Source organism: Eptatretus burgeri, chromosome 2, assembly GCF_056783735.1.
Source record: "Eptatretus burgeri isolate ZD-2024b chromosome 2, Ebu_testis_v1, whole genome shotgun sequence".
Taxonomy (NCBI): Eukaryota; Metazoa; Chordata; class Myxini; order Myxiniformes; family Myxinidae; genus Eptatretus; species Eptatretus burgeri.
In genome coordinates, this window is record NC_140962.1 from 28,294,846 (window position 1) to 28,313,331 (window position 18,486).

The 18,486-nt window shown below is 44.0% G+C and overlaps 1 protein-coding gene across 9 annotated transcripts in view; it reads right to left on the bottom strand.

Moving 5' to 3' along the window:
- The window catches only part of LOC147031675 (uncharacterized), a 232,541-nt gene that overhangs the window by 179,724 nt on the left and 34,331 nt on the right, over positions 1–18,486 (bottom strand). For all 9 annotated transcript variants that reach the window (XM_085851877.1, XM_085851946.1, XM_085851941.1 and 6 more), the window contains exon 3: positions 13,372–13,423. In XM_085851877.1, coding sequence (XP_085708003.1) covers positions 13,372–13,423 — 52 coding nt within the window. The remainder of the gene's footprint in view (positions 1–13,371; positions 13,424–18,486) is intronic.

The window sequence follows — 18,486 nt, forward strand, 5'->3', positions numbered from 1 at the left end:
GGGGTGTCACACCAACACCCTTCTTCGCGGTCTCGGGTCGAATGGCAGGGGGGGGGGTCAGGTCAAAACTTTCAAAATGCGATAAAAACGCCATTTCAAGTCCGATTGACTTCCAAGTTATGATCATGACCAAACTAAGTGCTATAACTCATTAAACAGCAGCACTATCGACTTATAAGAACCCAATTGATTTGCAGGTTTTTGTTTTTTCAGAGATCATGGAGATATGACAAAGTTATTCCAGCAATTCCTTGCTCAATGAGCAATTTCATTTGTTTGTTTGTTTGTGTACTGTACAGGATATCTTAAAAAGTTGTGGACGGATTCGGATGAAACTTGGTGGACACGGGTGTGTGGCAAGGAGGAATCGATTTGATTTTGGTGAAGATCCGGATCCAGATCTGGATAGATAATTATTTAATTTTCAAAGTGATTCTTCACCATTGAGAGATCGGGTCAAAAACGATATATAGTACTGTATAGCATGATATCTCAAAAATGTATTGGGCCCGATATATTCTCGTGGATCAGGCATTACGTGGTGGCGAAGGTATGTGCTCTACCGAGTAGTGCCCTTCTCGGTGAATGAATGCGATTGATTGGTTGTTATTGTTCACAGAGAATGGGGTGGGCATGCAATTTTATTGCAGAGGGTAGGGTCTTCCAAGCTTCGTTGAAAAGCAACTTAAATCCCTTGACACAGGGTCCAAAAACATCTTGTGACAAACAGTTCCATAAACATGTTGTGCCAAACTTTTCCAAGATGTCACCACCGTACTCTGAGTAAAATATTGGTTCCTTATGTTATAAGGAAAGCTCTTGGCTTGAACAATTCAGATTGCGGCTCCTCGTGTACGAAGCAGTCAGTTAAAATAAGAGGTCAGTGTTTATGTAGTGTCATGTTGGTGAATAATTTTGAAAGCTTGGATCACCTTGCCAAGTCTAGCACCTGTACTCTACCATGGGAAACCCAAGTAATCGAAGTTTTACAAGATGCTCCTCGACTTTGAGACATCTTCAAATCGTCTCAGGGTCCCACGTTGGAACACCTTCCAACTGCCTGATATGTTGAACCATGGACTGACTTTAAAGTGTGAACATACCAAATCTTATCCAGCTGATCCCAAAGTGTACTCGGCTCACTCGAATCTCTTTACAATGTGCATAACTTTACATTTGGCCGGGTTGACTCTGTCAAGCCAGAAATCGAACCAACTTTGGTTGGTATCCAAACCCTCCAGGAGATGCTGTCCGTCTGCCAGCTGTGAGATTAGAGTTCAGCAGTTGATGCTGTCCACAACGACGTCTGTCACTGTTTTGGACGTTTCAAGTATATCGTCAAGGTAAATAAGATATAGCACTGGTCCATGCATTCAAGTTAGCAGAGCGTGGCTCCAGCAGCCATTTGGATGGAGATCCTTTTGCCATAATTCTTTGATATCAGTCACACAAAAAATCAGCTATCCAATGTACCAAGCAACCTCCAACTCCATGTGCCTATATTTTAGACAGCCTTATTTAAGGGGTGATATCGAAGGTCTTATAATAATCCAGATACTGTAAACCACATCATTGTCATATTGTGCATCCAAAGTTTTGGTCCATTTCATAGGTTTAATGGTTGAAGTGTTGAGGAGCATCTGCAGTAAAAACGACATTGATTATCTGATAGCAGATTATTCATGGTCAGATGGTCCATCATATGGTCTCCAATAATAGCTTCAATAAGTTTATATGGAACTGACAATCTCACCGTACAATAACAGGCTATGTGGCCGCAGTCTCACGCAGTGGGGGGAGGGGGGACAGGGGTCCGGGCGGGTAAGTTATTGATGTAAATTTGTATCATGTAGTGCCACCTAGTGGTGGTGGCAGAGGGTAAAGCACTCTTCGCATGGATACATTTGTCCTCCTTCCCTTCTCCACTGCCCCCCCCCCAAAAAAAACCCGTTGGAGACCAGCTTTGTTAGATGATCAGCCCAAGAGAGGTCTGCTCAATGTCATCCACAACATCCTCCCTCAGTGATCAGTAATAAGTTGAGCAAACTTGCTGTGCTTCCTTTTACAAAATGAGTACATATTTATCCACAAGTTGAATTAAAACAAACTTTTCAAATAATATAGGTAACTATCTGTTGTTTCCGTGTACTTGGACATGGTCAGTCGGTTTTTGACATTAAAATCACTGCAAGTAACAACTTCATTCGGTTTAGAATTCACAAGATTTGTAAGAATGTTATCGAGTTCAATGTCATTTGAGTCAAGGAAGCTGGGACTTGTATATACAGCATGGAATATGAAGATTCTTTAACTGACCATTTCAATATCACCAAAGATAATCAAGAAAATTAGCATGATGGACACCCCATGATTTAAATGGGATATCCCATGGACACAAACATCTCAGAAAGCTTCAAAATCACAGTTGATGAAATCAGACATAGTCTAATGTTTCGAAAATACTCAACTTGAACTTTTGAGATAGATGACGATACCCTGACCACATAGCTAATAAATTGCTTCGAGAAGGAATGTCCCACTGCACCAGGTGTCCAAATGCACCCCATTGCTCCCGACAGTGTCAACCTTATTCGCAGATTCCCAAATAGCTGCATGACTATTATCAGCAGAGCAAACTCACTTTTCTTTACAATGAAAGCTTCATTTTGCTGCTGCTTTTAAAATGTTCCCGATTAAAAAAAAATCATTTTGATTAAAATCAAAAAGATGCTTGGCAGTAATATCATATCTCTACGTGTTGTGTGTGTGTGTGTCCTCCATAACTCCAAAACCATGAAACTGAGCAGCCTGAAACTTTGCTTGCATAACAAGAAAACTCCAAGGAAGTGCAAGAGTGAAAATTGGGTGTTTAGATGACTTAAAACACCCCATCTGAAGATAATCAACGGCCTTATTTCATTATATCCTTCATCAGGCTCTATCCTCGACCACCGCACTCTATGGGGTCTTATTAAGGAATAACCTGGGTTACCTCACTGGGGTCTGAAGCCGCCATGTTTTTTGGCGTGCACAACCATGCCTTGACTTCGAATAGGCCACAACTATTTCTTCACAATAAACTTTTTTTTCACTTTCCTCACCCATATTTATCGAATGTATTGTTAAGGATTCAGCGACAGAGGGATTCTCAACCCATTCTGGCAGTCTCCAGGATCTACAACGCCGGCCGGCTCAGCACAGGCCTGGGTCACGCGCCTTCAATCGCAATACCAACGTAATCCTTGTACCTTGCCAGTTGGGGAAATAGAACCCCTGGTTACAGACTGGTTGTGTCAGATGCCGAGCGTTTTCTGCCAGTCTGTAACCATTTTAGTTTTATTTGCCAATCGAACGGATCGTTCCTCGACGCGACGAATTAATCCACAGCGGCAACTTCATACAAATTAACCAGATTTATTGGGGAACATCGGGGATCACAACACAAGCAAAATTCACGACGATGTTTTTATTAACAATCCTCAACCCGTTCTTAACTAGGGAACCACGGTCTACAGGTTTCGAGGGGGTCGCTACCGAAATATGCCTTATACAACACGTGCAGTCAAAGACAAACAGCATGCATGCAAGACAAGACAGAGTACTTGGTGATGTCTCATGGACGAGAGGACAGTGTCAAAAGGGAATCACAACAGGCGGCTGTCCACGAATTCAAACTCCAGCTCGAATGCACCGCGTGGCGAAATGGAGCTCGTCCTCCCTTTGCACCTTTCGCACCGCACGCGGTCTCCGCGCGCTCTGACCTCACGGAGGGTCGACGATGGGCCTCAGCTGATCTCTCTCACGGTCCAGCATACAAATCCCGGCCTCGCCTGTTCTCCAGACAAGGCCCAAATTGAAGTTTACGGGCTCTGGCAAGCGGATCGGCAAACGTGACGAGCCGTTGGTGTGAGCAAGTACGGAGGTTTCGCGGCCAGACGCAGGCCGAACCTGTCGATCACCTCCCCATACGAGTCGATCGTCGACTCCATGTGCAGGCAGCCTCTCAAAGCCGACCGCCGTTTTTGTACGGGCAGATTCCACACTGTCCCTCCTTCGTTCGCTCGCCTCCAAAACACGAGCACTCTTTCGAGAGCGACTGTTCTCCACACACAGCTCTTTTCACGAAGCCTTCGTTTCTCGCTCCGTCGCGACTCCGAGCACGCCTCGAGAACCCGACGCTCGTCCAAACTGAGAGCTCACTTTTTCCTTTCGTTTCTTCCTTTTTGTTCCACCAGCACACCTCTCTCGGCGAAACCCACAAAAAGCCCCGCCCCTTCGCGTCACTTCCTCCCCTTCGCTCCACCTCCTCCCCTTGGCCACACCCTCCCAGCCGACTGGGTGGGGCCTATCGTCCGTAGAGGGGAGGAAGGAAAGGGGGTCCTTGTTCCACCACCACCGCTCAGACAACAAAACAGCCTTTTACACCTCCCGACACATATAACGTCCTTTTTAACCACACAACCTAGCTAAACAGGCATTTAATGGGGGATCTGAGCTAATCCTATATTTAGTAGTCCCATAAGGGCCATTTCCATAACAGTATGTTCATCATAGCTAAGAATTGCAGGGTACATTGCAATACTTATAAACACCAGGAGACAACAGCGTCCGTGGCTTTATTTCATCTCCGCACATGCTGTAACCTCGAGAATCTCTTAAACCAAGCCAAAGTACAAACTTTAAGCTACATAATTTAACTTAGCAGCAGTTCCGACTCCTAAAGTAAAGTGTTAATTTGTCCAATTCGGACATCGTTTGGACATTCGGACGTGGCTATCACCTGCCAAGCCAGTCATGCTTATCAGCCATTAAATGGGGTGCTTGCTTGAGTGCTTAAGCCGCTTGCCGAGCCCCTGGCAGTTGACGGTAGTACAGTTTTTGTCCCAATCGGGATGTACAGTCGGCAGTTGCTACAAGGTAGAGGTACATATATGGGTATACAGTTGATCCTCGTATAACGCGTTCTGATGATGCGTTTTTGCTACAGCACAGATTTAATACAAGAAGAACAACAACAACAACAATCACGCTCTGTCATTCTGAGTGAATCGTTCACTCACTGCGGACCCTTTTGCCACGCCATGCCATCCCCAGCGGGGCGTCCGTGCTCCGCCACCACCAGCGGGGCGTCCGTGCTCCGCCACCCCCAGCGGGGCGTCCGTGCTCCGCCACCCCCAGCGAGGCGTCCGTGCTCCGCCACCCCCAGCGGGGCGTCCGTGCTCCGCCACCCCCAGCGGGGCGTCCGTGCTCCGCCACCCCCAGCGGGGCGTCCGTGCTCCGCCACCCCCAGCGGGGCGTCCGTGCTCCGCCAGCCCCAGCGGGGCGTCCGTGCTCCGCCAGCCCCAGCGGGGCGTCCGTGCTCCGCCAGCCCCAGCGGGGCGTCCGTGCTCCGCCAGCCCGAGGGGGCATTCAGGGCCGGAGAGTGCTCCTGAGGACACCCGGCCAATGTTAATTGTGGAGCTCCATCGCATGGCCGAACTCGAAGGCAACTAAAGCAATTTGCAGTTCTGGGGCCTGGTGGGGCATGGCTGTGGTGCGGGGTGACTGCTGTGCGCCAATGGGGGACTCGGGAACGCCTACGCCCTACAGGGTCTTTTGATCCAATTTTAGGCCCTTGTTTCGCTCAGGCTCTATAAAAGAAGCAATTCAGGCCCTCACTCTCCTTCATCCAGGCTCGTGAGGCGGTCGTCCAGGATCTCTCCTCCTTCCAGCGTCTGAGCGGAATCTCTCCACGAGCCAGTGCAACCAAGCAGAGAGGGCGGAGTCGCCAAGCGAGTTGAGCCAGGTGGAGCAAGCTATTACCATGACGGGCCGGGATCACCCCCGGGTTATCGGCGCTCAGTTTTGGCTACATTCAGCAGCCAATATTCACACGTTACAGACCTCTCACACATCTCTGTTAAGACTTTCCCTCATGCATCTTTTTCTCCCATCTGTCTCGTCCACTGAGGATGCACAAGCGAAGAAAGCATTACTGATTCGCACCTCTCACACTTTCCTCTTGCATCACAATGCACGACATGCTGCGCTGCATTTGCACCTCCCACTTCCACACCGGAGACACCCTCAGTCTTCCTCCTCCTCCCCCTTCCTGAGCGATTGGGTTGCGCCGGTCTGTCAACCGTGCCAGGTACAACGGGATCACTACATCTCAATTGTCTGTCCTCTTTCTGGGCGACCTCTAAATTCCTCGGGTGTGTGTGTGTGTGTGTGTGTGTGTGTGTGATGGTGCCTGTTGTGTGTAACATAAGTTAAGATTGTAGAGGTTTATCGGGGTAACTCTACACTGTCTTCTTGTGTAAATATTTGCATTTATTTTGCCGCACCCACAAATTCCTTCCTTTACCCTGCTGCGCATAGCGATTGTGCCACATAATTTTCTTCGCTTTGTAATAAATTGCTTTGTTATAAATGTACCCAGCTCGTTTTCACCTTTTCCCACATTGGTCGAGCATGGTACACAGATTAGCCTAGCCGGGAAGTTATACCCCAAGAATCTCCTTCTTAGCCGGTGCGTACTTGGCAGCTCCGCTCTGCTGCACCTGATACGGTAAGTTTAACGCAAGTACGCATCGAGGGCACAATTCCCCGATAAGGCGACTGCGTGTTCCCAGTTAAACAGTAGTCAGACAGAGGACAGTGAGTCACGTGGTTAAGTTATTGGCATTCGCAGTTGATTAGCGAGCCGCCGTAACACAAACTTATTGCTGTGCGACGGCTTCGATACCCGGTGAGTCCAGGGAGGAACCAGGGATATCCCCTTTCTCTTAGTACCCCTGCGTCCGCAACAATATATATATATATATATATATATATATATATATATATATATATATATATATATATATATATATATATATATATATATATATATATATATATATATATACAGAGAGATATAGTTGTGGTTATGGAAAAATATCCCCATACGTATTCAGAGATGATTAGGATTTTCCCCAGACAGATATTTCTTTAGTTTATGTGAGATGAAGATAGAATTCATTCCTTTTGTAGAGAGGGATATTTTGGGAGGGAGATACATCGTGAGTTGGAATGTTCGAGTTATCTTTAATCCCTCCATCTATCAATCCATCTATTGATCCTTCTTTGGACCCAGCTGCCCATCCATCGCCAGTCCCTCGCCATGTTCGCCTTCCAAGCCTGTAACTCCTCACACTCCTGTACTTTGCCCTTCAAACCTCCCCCTCTCCCCCCTTTTCATTCTACATTCAAAACAATCCCTTCACCACGCACGTCACAAATTACCCCCGATACTTCAAAACAATGAAACAGAATTAACAGTTGACTCATACAAAAGATTCTTAATCAGAAATGAAAAATAAATGGACTCGCTCTTGCCAATTCCTGCAAAAAAAACCCATTTCAACACGATGGAGGCAATTACGAGCCCTGCAGTGGCCTCTTCATTCTTTTTATTACTTGCAAAACACCACATTATGAGCTAAATGATCATTAACGCCGCAGATATTCGCTGCAGCTGAGTGATTGTGCACGTGCATTCAACGGGAAACTGAGGTCATCGTGGTTCCAGGAAACAACAACCACCCCATCTCCTCATTGGTTGAGAGAGCAAAATAGCTCAACCTCCATACAGAGCAGATTGGTTTAACCTCCGTGGGAGAGCAGATGTGCAAACGAGTGAATCAAGAAGTTGGTTGTGCGAGCAGATGGTTTAAACCTACACAGGAGAGTGGATGTCCGTGGAGAGACTGCACAAGAGGAATTCAAGCAGCTTTGACACTTGGATCGGCAAGCGCTCTTGTGCACCACATATCTCGATCCAGCATCTCGATCCATCACGCATCTCGATCTGCCGAATGTTCGATACTCCACTTGCCCCGTTTGCCAGGAGGTTTTGTCTCGAAGTGCAACGATCCACCACACGTCACCTACCAGGAGTGCTCTCGATTCGTCTCATGTGCCTGGACTTTTGATGCGTCTCGCTCTCATCCATCAAGCTCTCCTCACCACGAGTCCTTTGGCCAAGCCTGCACTCACGTCTGCCAATTCGGACCGCGAGAGCCACCATGTGGAAACTTGCATGCTGCACAGGTCTGCAAGTGGTATGAGGTTGCACGCTACATGCCGCATGAGTGTGCATGTGGTATGAGCTTACATGCATCTGTGTAAGGTGAGGAGGAGCCATACCCATGCTCTGCACTCCATCTAGTTTCCTTTCTCTCTACATTTCTCTGGAATCATTGATGGCCCTGTTCTGTGTCTAGCATAAAAAGAACGGATAAGTAGGCTCCGTAAGCGTTAAGAATAATGACTCTTTTCTTGTGCCTTTTCATTGTGATTTCTGTCCACCATTGTAAATACATGCTCATGATTGCTATCGCAAATACCTACCATTGCTGATTGAATGAACCTTGTTGTGCCTGTTGAGCAATTGGGCTTGTTAAACTGTTAAACATTTCTGACCTGCTCGCTTTTGTCCTTTCTTCCATTGGTCCAATATAGTATGCAAGTTTAGTTAGACGGGAAGTTTTATCACACTGATTGGCTTCGTCATTAGCCACAGCCATCCATGGTTCACTCGACCGTACATGATAAATATATGGGTGGCTGTTGAGGGTGTGGGCCTTTATTAGGGTTGCTATGCCAACGGTAAGGTAATGCGTAACCAAGGAGTAAAACCCTGCTTGGCTCGGTTCTCATCGGCGGCTATGGTCGCTTGGCTACCTATCGAACTGCAGAGTTATCTGTGGCCAGCGGCCTCAGGACTGGAGGTCGGGTCAAGGTCTGAGGAGCTCTTTCATGATAACCCCAGACCTCGCGTCCATAACTTTATATAAACAGTACCAGTAAAAAGTTTGGACACACCTTCAAGGATTTTTCTTTCTTTTTTTTTTTACTATTATTCTACATTGTAGAATAATAATGAAGACATCAAAACTATGAAACAAGCCGGGAGGCGACATGGGTGGTCGCTATATAATTGCATACTAGTCATACAGTTTTTGATGGATTGGGCTGAAAATTGACAAAGAGCTTGATTATAGTGCACATAAAAGCGCGGAAGCCGATTTTTGATTTTCGGAAAAAATATATATATAAATATTTTTCGGATTTTTTCAAAAAATTCAAAGTCCCGTTACTAGGCAATGGTGGCGTCCATAGCAACGGTACTCAAAAGCATACAACTAGATCCTGGTATGAACCTTCCAGTCAAGTTTCATCAAAATCGGTTGACTCCTCTGGCCTCCAGAGCTGTCCATTACATACAAACAGACAGACGGAAAACCTGAGAATAACGGTACTCTATCGACCACCCAATAACACACATGGAGTAACACAAAAAAATGAAGTAAAAGCTGCTTCAAGTTAATCCAAAACTATGAGAAAATTTTAATTCATTCAATCAGACAAAAAATTGAACCCGGCTGGTATAAAGGCAACAGACGGCTGCCTCAATCGCTCCCGAAAACAATTATTTGCTGTTATGAAATGTATAACCTCCCATTTTTTAGCCCTTTCAACCAGCACAAGAATAAAAGGTCTGATAAATTTTGGTCTTTTTTATGGTGTGGTATTTTTACCACGAGCTTCTGCTCGTTGACATTTGCTTGAAGGATTAAAAATAGAAAATTTTGCTCCGTGTTGTAAATTCATGTTGCTTTAAATAGTTTACAATGGGCCATTGATTTAACACAACATCCAAAATAAATTTGAATGAAAGTAATGAAAGTTATGCTTTCATTTGGGTGTTGAATATCAGGAAAATGAACATGTGAGTGGCAGATTAAAGCCATAGGCAGGAATAGGAACTGGTAAGCTTTAACTGTAACATAAATACAGTGGAGGGTAATGTTAAAACAGGATCAGAATTTGCGTGACTACAAATCTTTAAATAAACTCTGTTGAGACCGTATCTCTGTGAGTTTCTTTCTTCCTGGAAAAGGGTAACCAATACAGACATTGAGACAGATAATCCCCCCCAAGATATCATCACAATTCGATGAAGTGAGGGAAAGGATTGTAATGATTCAACTGCAGATTTAAATGGGATAGCCCATGGACACTAACATCTCAGGAAGCTTCAAAATCACAATCGATGAAATTGAGCAGTCAAAATGCACTCTTGGTGGTTGACTTAGATTTGCCAGCAAATAGCTGCAAGCCTGAGGTCTATTGTTAGAAAGAGTCAGGGATTATATGGTACATACTACAGGCTAACACCTTTTGGGCTAACAGAATTGTTTGTTTTGTACCAGCACCAATCATTGTTACACATAGCTCTTCAATCAATAATAAAAGTAAGGAGTTGTGAGCTTCGAGGGAATAGCATTGTTGAGTTTTTGTTTTGTTTTTTGTTAAACAAACACAGGTAAGGTTCTCTGACAGATAGAGGCCAAGGCCAAGAAGAATCGCTCATCCAAGATAAGGCATGAATACCCGACGTTGGATGAACTATGAGCAAGCTGTGATCCATGACTGGCCGTACCACCATGGAAAACTATACATAGAGTCAGGCTGTGAGGAAATGCAAACTTTGCACTTGGAGGTACAAAAAAAACAGAAGAGGTGAGCAGTAAATCTAGATTTTGGAAGTTTAACCAGGAGTGAGTTACTGGAAGAACATGTGTGTCCCAGAAGGACTGGGGAAGGTTGGTGCGCTGAGGGAGCAGAGACAGCAAGACTGGAGCAGAGGTGATAAATATTTTTTTATAAAGGAGAGAGGCAACTGACCTGTCTGTGATGTGAAAGCAACAGGCCTTGTGATTTAGTCTCATTGTAGGAGATATTAATAATGATTACAGCTTCAATTTATACAGAATCTATGATAAACAAATGTGAAGAGGGGAACGAGCGTGGAGGAGAGAACGGTGCTCCACTGAGCTTTGGACCTGGTCTGGTAAGCTGTGAGTAGTTCTGGGGGGAAGGGGGGGTTAGGTTCAGGAAAGACTTGAAGAGACAGAGGTTGCCCAGTCTATGGGTGTTTTTGGATGCCAGCTTTGATATATGGTCAGCCCAAGAGAGGCCATGGCTTGTTATAATGTCAAGAGACAAACTCTTCCAGTGACTGACCATGGAAATTGATATGTTGGTTCATTCAATGATCCTTCTAGAGCAACAGGGTGAGACTGTGAGATTGGCCAGGCCTGAAAGACATGTTCCATTTTTTTTTGTTCATTGGCACACCTGAACTCAACCACCTGCAAGGTCTTCATCTGCAGCTTGATGCGGTATTGCTATCCCCTCTGGAGTGATGCTCCTGCCTTACACCATGCTCAGCTTGATGCCGAGGAAAACAAGGTCTTCAAGATCATTGGAAGCCGAGTCTATGGGCACATCACTTTCCCATTGCAAACAGGTTGGTAGTCTGTCTCTTCCACCACCTCCTTTCTTGCATTGCATCCTCTGTTCTTTCAATGCTTCCCCCCCCCACCCCCACTCCCAATGAAGTTCCCAAAATCCAGAATTACTGCTCAATTATAATCATTTATTCCTCTGTTTTCCCCACCTGAGGAACCAACTTCACATTCTCTTCAATCTCATTCTTCTCTCCAGGTCTTCAAGACACCAGTTCACCACCATCTCAGATCATCCTCCATCCAAAACCATGATCTTTGCTACCCCTGCTAAATGCTCCCTTCCCCCACAAGCCCACCTCTTTCCAAGTCTCCGGTTTTTCCTTCCTGAGAATTTGCTTATCTGTCCATCGTGTCCACCTCATACGTCCCCCTTACCCATCATTCTTCCCCACACCCACGATGTCTGTCTCTCGACCATGCTGTTGATGACCCTCTCTTTCGACTGTTCCTTTTGTTCGGTTACGGCCTGATCAATTCTGTGTTTGAGCTCTTCCACGAGCCTTGACTTTGTTTCCAAAAATAAATAAATAAATAACAATCAATTATAGATTATAAAGTGACAGTTACTGTCTGCCTGTCAGTGCGATTGGGTCGTGTATGGAACAATATGGAGTGCTCTGCAGAGAGGAATGGAGATGTTCACAAAATTGGCACCTTATGTTGGGAAGTAAAATATTCAGGCGCTCTGCAAATATTCATTGCTGCTTGAGAATCATCAGGAAGAACTGATGGTGGGATCGTGACCCGCAGAACATCTCTGCGAAAGTTCTCAATGAGATTTTTATTCATGGCTTCAAAAACAATGGCCGACACTTGAAGCTGAAGAGTGGGTAACAAATTCCATTTAGCACCAGATCAACAATTCTTTTCTCTCACCTGTGGAACCAATTTTCTTAGTCTGTTCAATCTCATTCTAAGTTTCAAGATGGCTGCTCACCACTGCATTCGGTCACCACCACCTCCATACTCATGGTATTTATTACCCTTTTTAACCCTCACCAAGTCTAGCCACTTCCTTTCCAGGTTATGTTTTCTCCCTTCTTCCCTCACCATCATTTTTTGTTTTGGTTTCATTTGTTTCATCCCCAGCTTTTCCTTCCTCTTCTTGCTCTTCTTGCTGTGGTGTTTGAGCCCCTCTCATTGCTTTCATTCTTCCCCGGCCCCTTTCTTCCTCCAAACGTCCCTCTACCCCTGCTGTTGGTGTGTTTTCCCGCTTTCCACAAAGTTATTTTTGATCTGTTATGTTCTGGTCCATTCCGTATTTTAACTTTTCCATGAACTTTGACTTTGTATGCAAAAATGGCTGTCATCCTCATGGTTTACATTTCCATCCATCCATCCATTGGGACTATGCTCTGTAAAGAGCATTGGTGTTGCTTAAGCAGTCTGCTTGGTAATTGGGCACAATCTTGGACGGGTCTCCACTCCAGCACAGGATACCAGCAAGCTGGCACTCATTTTGCTGACTTCAGAAGGATGACAGGAAGAGTCAACCCCACCTGGTATTAATTCAACAGCCAAGTGGGATTTGACCTCAGGATTCTAAGATCACAAACCCACCACCCTCACCATTAAGCCAACACCAGGCATGTTTACATTTACTTGTCTTCTAATATTTGGACAGTAAGATTCGATCAAACAAAATAATAGACAACAACACAAACGAAACTATAATGACAGAGATAACACGTTAAGCAATTTCTATAAGATAATATCTAAATGTCTACATACTACATACAAAATCAATAAATCAAATCACCCCCACAACATATAACCCCGAGCTCAAAACAATTCACCTCCTGAACTACAGGCCAATGGCATACTCCATAAGTCACAAAAGTGTCCCATAATGTGATCCTTTCGTGTACATGTATCTCATATTCACACAACGACATGTTGATGTGGCTCAGATTCTCATCAATACTGTGTCTGTGTGTGCAGGCGTGGGAGCAGCTTCGATTCCCCTCCACACTTTTGTTATATTTCTACAAAACTCATCCACATCCTCGTGTGTGCACAAGTTAATGCTCACCTTTGTTGGTCTTCACTGATACAATACGAGTGTTCTTGAACCGTGAAGTTTTCTGCAGTGACAGTGCATAAAAAAGGGATGGAAAAACAGTGAAAAAAAACGGTAAAATAATTTGAAAGGAGAAAGATAAATGAGAGTTACAATAATGAAATAATAAAACTAGGTAATAGTACGTGGACCACAATGGACTGTTATACCGGAGTGACATTGAGGATAAGCAGAGTTATGCAAAATTGCCATTAATGGCTCCATAGCCTTGATGCTCGGCAGGATTATCTCATGGAGAACAATGGCTCGGATCAACCGTCTTGCATAGACACTGTCCAGAAGAAGGCAATGGCAAACCACCAAGATGACGGGCATTTGAAATAAGACAGCAGAGCCAATACGAGGATACGATTCAGTCAATGATAAGTTAATATCAGTGATATTGAAAGGACATCCAGTGAACACCACAATCATTCAGACACAGTATATGCCACAACCTCTGCAGCAGATGAGGAAAATGTGTGGAGGAGTTTTTTTGGAAAGTTGCAGGAGCTGGTAGAACAAGCATCTAAAGATGACGTCTTACTTATTATGGAAGAATGGAATGCAAAAATTGGAGAAGCAGGAGCACCAGGGATTGCAGGAAAGCACAGACTTGGTATCCAGAATGAGCCAGAGGAGGAGTGTGGAGAATGACCTCGTAATTGGAAACACATGGTTCAAACGACTTAAGTGCAGACTGAACACATGGACTTCACCTGATGGGCAACATATAAATCAGGTTGATTACTTTCTCAATTCTCATCACTCAAAGATGGAGAAGTGCTGTGCAATCTGGCAACACACTACCAGGTGCAGACTGTGGGAAAGATCATGAACTCCTTGTGGCTTAGCTACGAGTGAAAATGAAAAAGGGAAAGAAAAAAAAAGAAGAAAAAACTCCACCCAGATATGACCTTGAGAATGTATCTAAACAATATGCAATAAATGGTTAAAAAAAAATAAGCTGGTCTGCAGAGCTGGACTTGGTTGACAGAATGCCAGACTAATTGTGGCAAGAGGGAAAAAGGTTGAAAAGGTTATAAAAGAGGCCAAAAAACAACATCCCAAAAGCAAGCAGAAAGAAGACTAAATGGTTGTCAGAAGAGGCAATACATATCACAGACAGAAGAGAGAGAGAGGAAAACGAAGGGCGCATCAAGAAAGGACATAAAGGGGATAAATGCCGTCTTCCAATGACAAGCTAGGAAAGACAAAGAGAAATATTTTAGAGGCATGCATAGAGATAGAAAGTGACAAAAGAGCAGGGAAAACAAGAGATAATTTGTAAAACATCAGAGGGATCACAGGGAAGTTTCGGTGTGGGATTGGGATCCTCAAGAGCAGAACAGGGAAAGATCTGTCAGAAGAAACATGCGAAAGAACTTGAACGGGCACTCGTAGAGAGCATATACCTTCGCCGCTGCTACTGTTTTGTTCTTGGCATAAGAGTGTGGGGAACAGAACAAGGAGCATTTTGGTGCTGATTTCATACGAATCGGATAAGAATTGACTGCGTTATGATAAAAATACGCACATCTGCAAGGTCGTGACCCCCCCTGACCTTTGACCCCCAACCGCGAGTAAGGGCAATTACGTCATTGTGTCAAGTTGCATATCACAAGATTGGGCATTAAATTCTGAACATTTTGGCATTAGTTTCATGCAAATTGGATAAAAATTGACCGCGATATGGTAAAAAGACGATTTTGACCTTTTCTTGACCTTGACCTTGACCTTTGACCCGATTGCTCCCAAAATCTAATCAAATGGTCCTTGGCTAATAACCAATCATCCCACCCAATTTCATGCAATTCGGTTTAAAACTTTTTTAAGTTATGTGAATAACAAACAAATAAATAATCAATGGCATCTCCCACAAACATATTTTGGTACTGATTATAATGCCAGGATTTGGGACATTTTCTTTTAAAAACTAGAATGGGCACTCGGTAGAGTGCATACCTTCGCCTCCGCTACTTTTTTGTTCTTGGCATGGGAGTGGGGGGAACAGAACAGTGAACATTTTGGTGTTGGTTTCATGCAAATTGGTTTTGATTTGACCGTGTTATGACAAAAACCGCATATTTTGAAAGATCGTGACCCCACTGACCTTTTACCCCCAACTGCTAACAAGGGTAATGACGTAATTGTGTCATGTCACCCATCACAAGATTGGGCAATGAATTCTGAACATTTTGGCATCGGTTGCATGCCAATTAGATCAAAATTGACCGCGCTATGGTAAAAATACGAATTTGACCTTTCCGTGACCTTGACCTTGACCTTTGATCCGATCGCTCCCAAAATCTAATCAAATGTTCCTTAAATAATAACTCATCATCCCACCAAATTTCAAGCGATTTGGTTTAATACTTTCTAAGTTATGCGAATAACAAACAAACACACACACACATATTCACAAATAAATAAATAAATAAATAAATACGCAGCGACCAATACATAACCTTTCGCAGAATGCGAAGGTAAAGATGGAAGAACTATACTGGAAGTCTATACAAACGACATAGCAATATGACGGTAACCTTTTAAGAAAGAGAATACGAGTAAAACCCAACAGTGATAGAAAGTGACGTACGTAGAGCCTGGAAGAGCTGGCAAATGGAAAAGCACCAGGTACCGATGAAATTCCAAAATAACTCTGAGGGAGTTGGGGAGGAGTCAATCCACATTTTCCATATCCATACACAGATGTGCAGCACAACTGTATGGCCTAAAATGGGGAAGCGGTCTACATACCATTACCCGGAGAAAGGGGATCCAAGAGAATATTCAAATAACCAAACCATTCCCTTGATTTCACATGCTAGCAAGATATTACTAAAGATTATTCAACATGGAATAGAAGACTTCATTAAGTGAGAAATTCCTGTTGAGAAAGCAGGTTTTAGAAGAAGAAGTAGACAAGTAGAGGTAGTGGAGATTAAATCACATATCTGAGGTGGATCATGGAAAAAGCAAGAGAATATCAAAGGAAGGTGTATCTGTGTTTTTTTTAGATTATAGTAAAACCTTCGATGGTGTTGATCATGAATCGATGTGGATTATGTTGAGAGAAATGGGGATGTCGGAGTACTTACTTGTGCGATCTGTATCGTGAGTACATCATGAAGAAATCAAACTTGGATGACATGGAGGCTAGGATCTGGATTTGGAGGAAGATGTATCAACAACCTAAGGTATGGTGATAATACTACTCCGTTGGCAGAAAGTAAAGAGGACTTCATGAAACTGCTGCAGGACTGTGAAGGAGGAAAGTGAAAAGCTGGTCTTTATTTGAACCCCAAAAAAAAAAGACTAAAATCTTGTCAACTGAGAAAATCGACGTGTTCAGATTGGGAAACGATCACGTGGAAGTCAGGGAAAGTTGGATGTAACAAAGTCTGAAGAAAAGAAGTCAACCATGCTGGGAATGGGTGAAGGAAGAAGACGAAGAGGCAGACCTTGTATGTGCTGGGTGGGATAAAGACTGCAACCAAGCTGTCACCACCAGTGCTTCAGGAAGCGGTGTAGGATTGGGATGTTTGGAGAAACCTGATCATGAATACTGCCAGAAGTCAACCCGACTTGACGGAACGAGATAACCGATAGTATGTGAATGAAATCAGATCGGATAAAGAAAACCAAAGCGACAGAAGACAAACCAACGAAGGTCACACCAAAGAAAATGGAATGCCTTCCTTTCAGTGCTGACAATATGACGAAGGTAAGGCAAACATACTTTTGCCACTTGCCTCTTTATTCATATTTTCAATACATTTGGACAACTTGTTCTAAAAATTAGAGACGTCCGACAATGTTGGGGGTCATTCCACCATGTTTGATAACCTTTCGGGTTTACACCACACAGGCAACACCCGTGTTACTTTCCAGCAAGTTACATGCTATTCAGCGCATGTGAAGTTTCTTCCCTCGACATCACTCACAATGCATTATGTCATCTGTCTCTGGCACATAAATGTGATAAGCGTGTGACTGTGTGCCTTTGTGCATCTATCGTTTAGTTTCCCCACAAACTAAACGAAAACATTGAGAGCAAATATTGACATTGCTGGTGAGAGAGACCATGATCCGGTACAGTATGAGGTCGACATCCATGCATGGCTGTTCTTGGGTCTGGCCTGGTGAGAACACGAGCCAGAACAACATGGGCATTGGAAGTACACCGGACTTGGATTTAGCCGAGGGGAGGCCTTTACCTGGAACACTGTGGGCAAAGAATCAATCCATATATTTGGATCACACTCTGTGCAGAGCGGTGGTGCTACCTGAGCAGTCTCCTTGGCTATTGGGCACAATCCGGGATGGGTCGCCACTCCGACACATGATACCAGCAAGTTGGCACTCATTTTGCCGACCTCGGAAGGATGACAGGCAGAGTCAGCCCCACCTGGTATTAATTCAACAGGAGAGTGAGGTTTGAACTCAGGATCCTCAGATCCCAAGCCCACCACCCTAACCATTAAGCCAACACCAGGCATATGTGGGCAAATAATGCAAACACTTAACTTTGCTTCCATGTGATTTTATGGAAGCAAAGGTAAATATGGTATTAGCTACAAACTGTTAACTAAAAAAAAGACACTGCAAATAGTCCAGGAACCAAATTCTGCAGGAACCCTAAAAATGGAATTCGTTCAACATCCACTATATCGAAGGCTTGACTTGACAGAGTGCTAGAATAGTCCTCCTGGAACAATCCCAGGTAGTATGTAAAGTCAAGTTGTGGTATCAGTTTTTATCTGGAAGCCATTTTGTTGGCTAATGCTCGGGGAAACATAATAGCATAAATATTTGCTATTTCGATTGTGGTGATTTTGGTAGTGTTTGATTTGCCTTTCAATGCACGAGGATAGTTCATAACAGAAATACAACATAGGCCTACCCCTGGAACGAGGTCACGAGAGATCAAAATGTCACGTGACTACAATTTCACATACTTTTGGTGGCGATTTGAAAAAAAAACTGATAATGTACTACAGCACGAACTTGATTTAAGACCAATGGTAAGAATGAGGAAGCTTTATTTGGAGCTTTTCAAAATAAGTCAATAAGAAAAGACTCAAA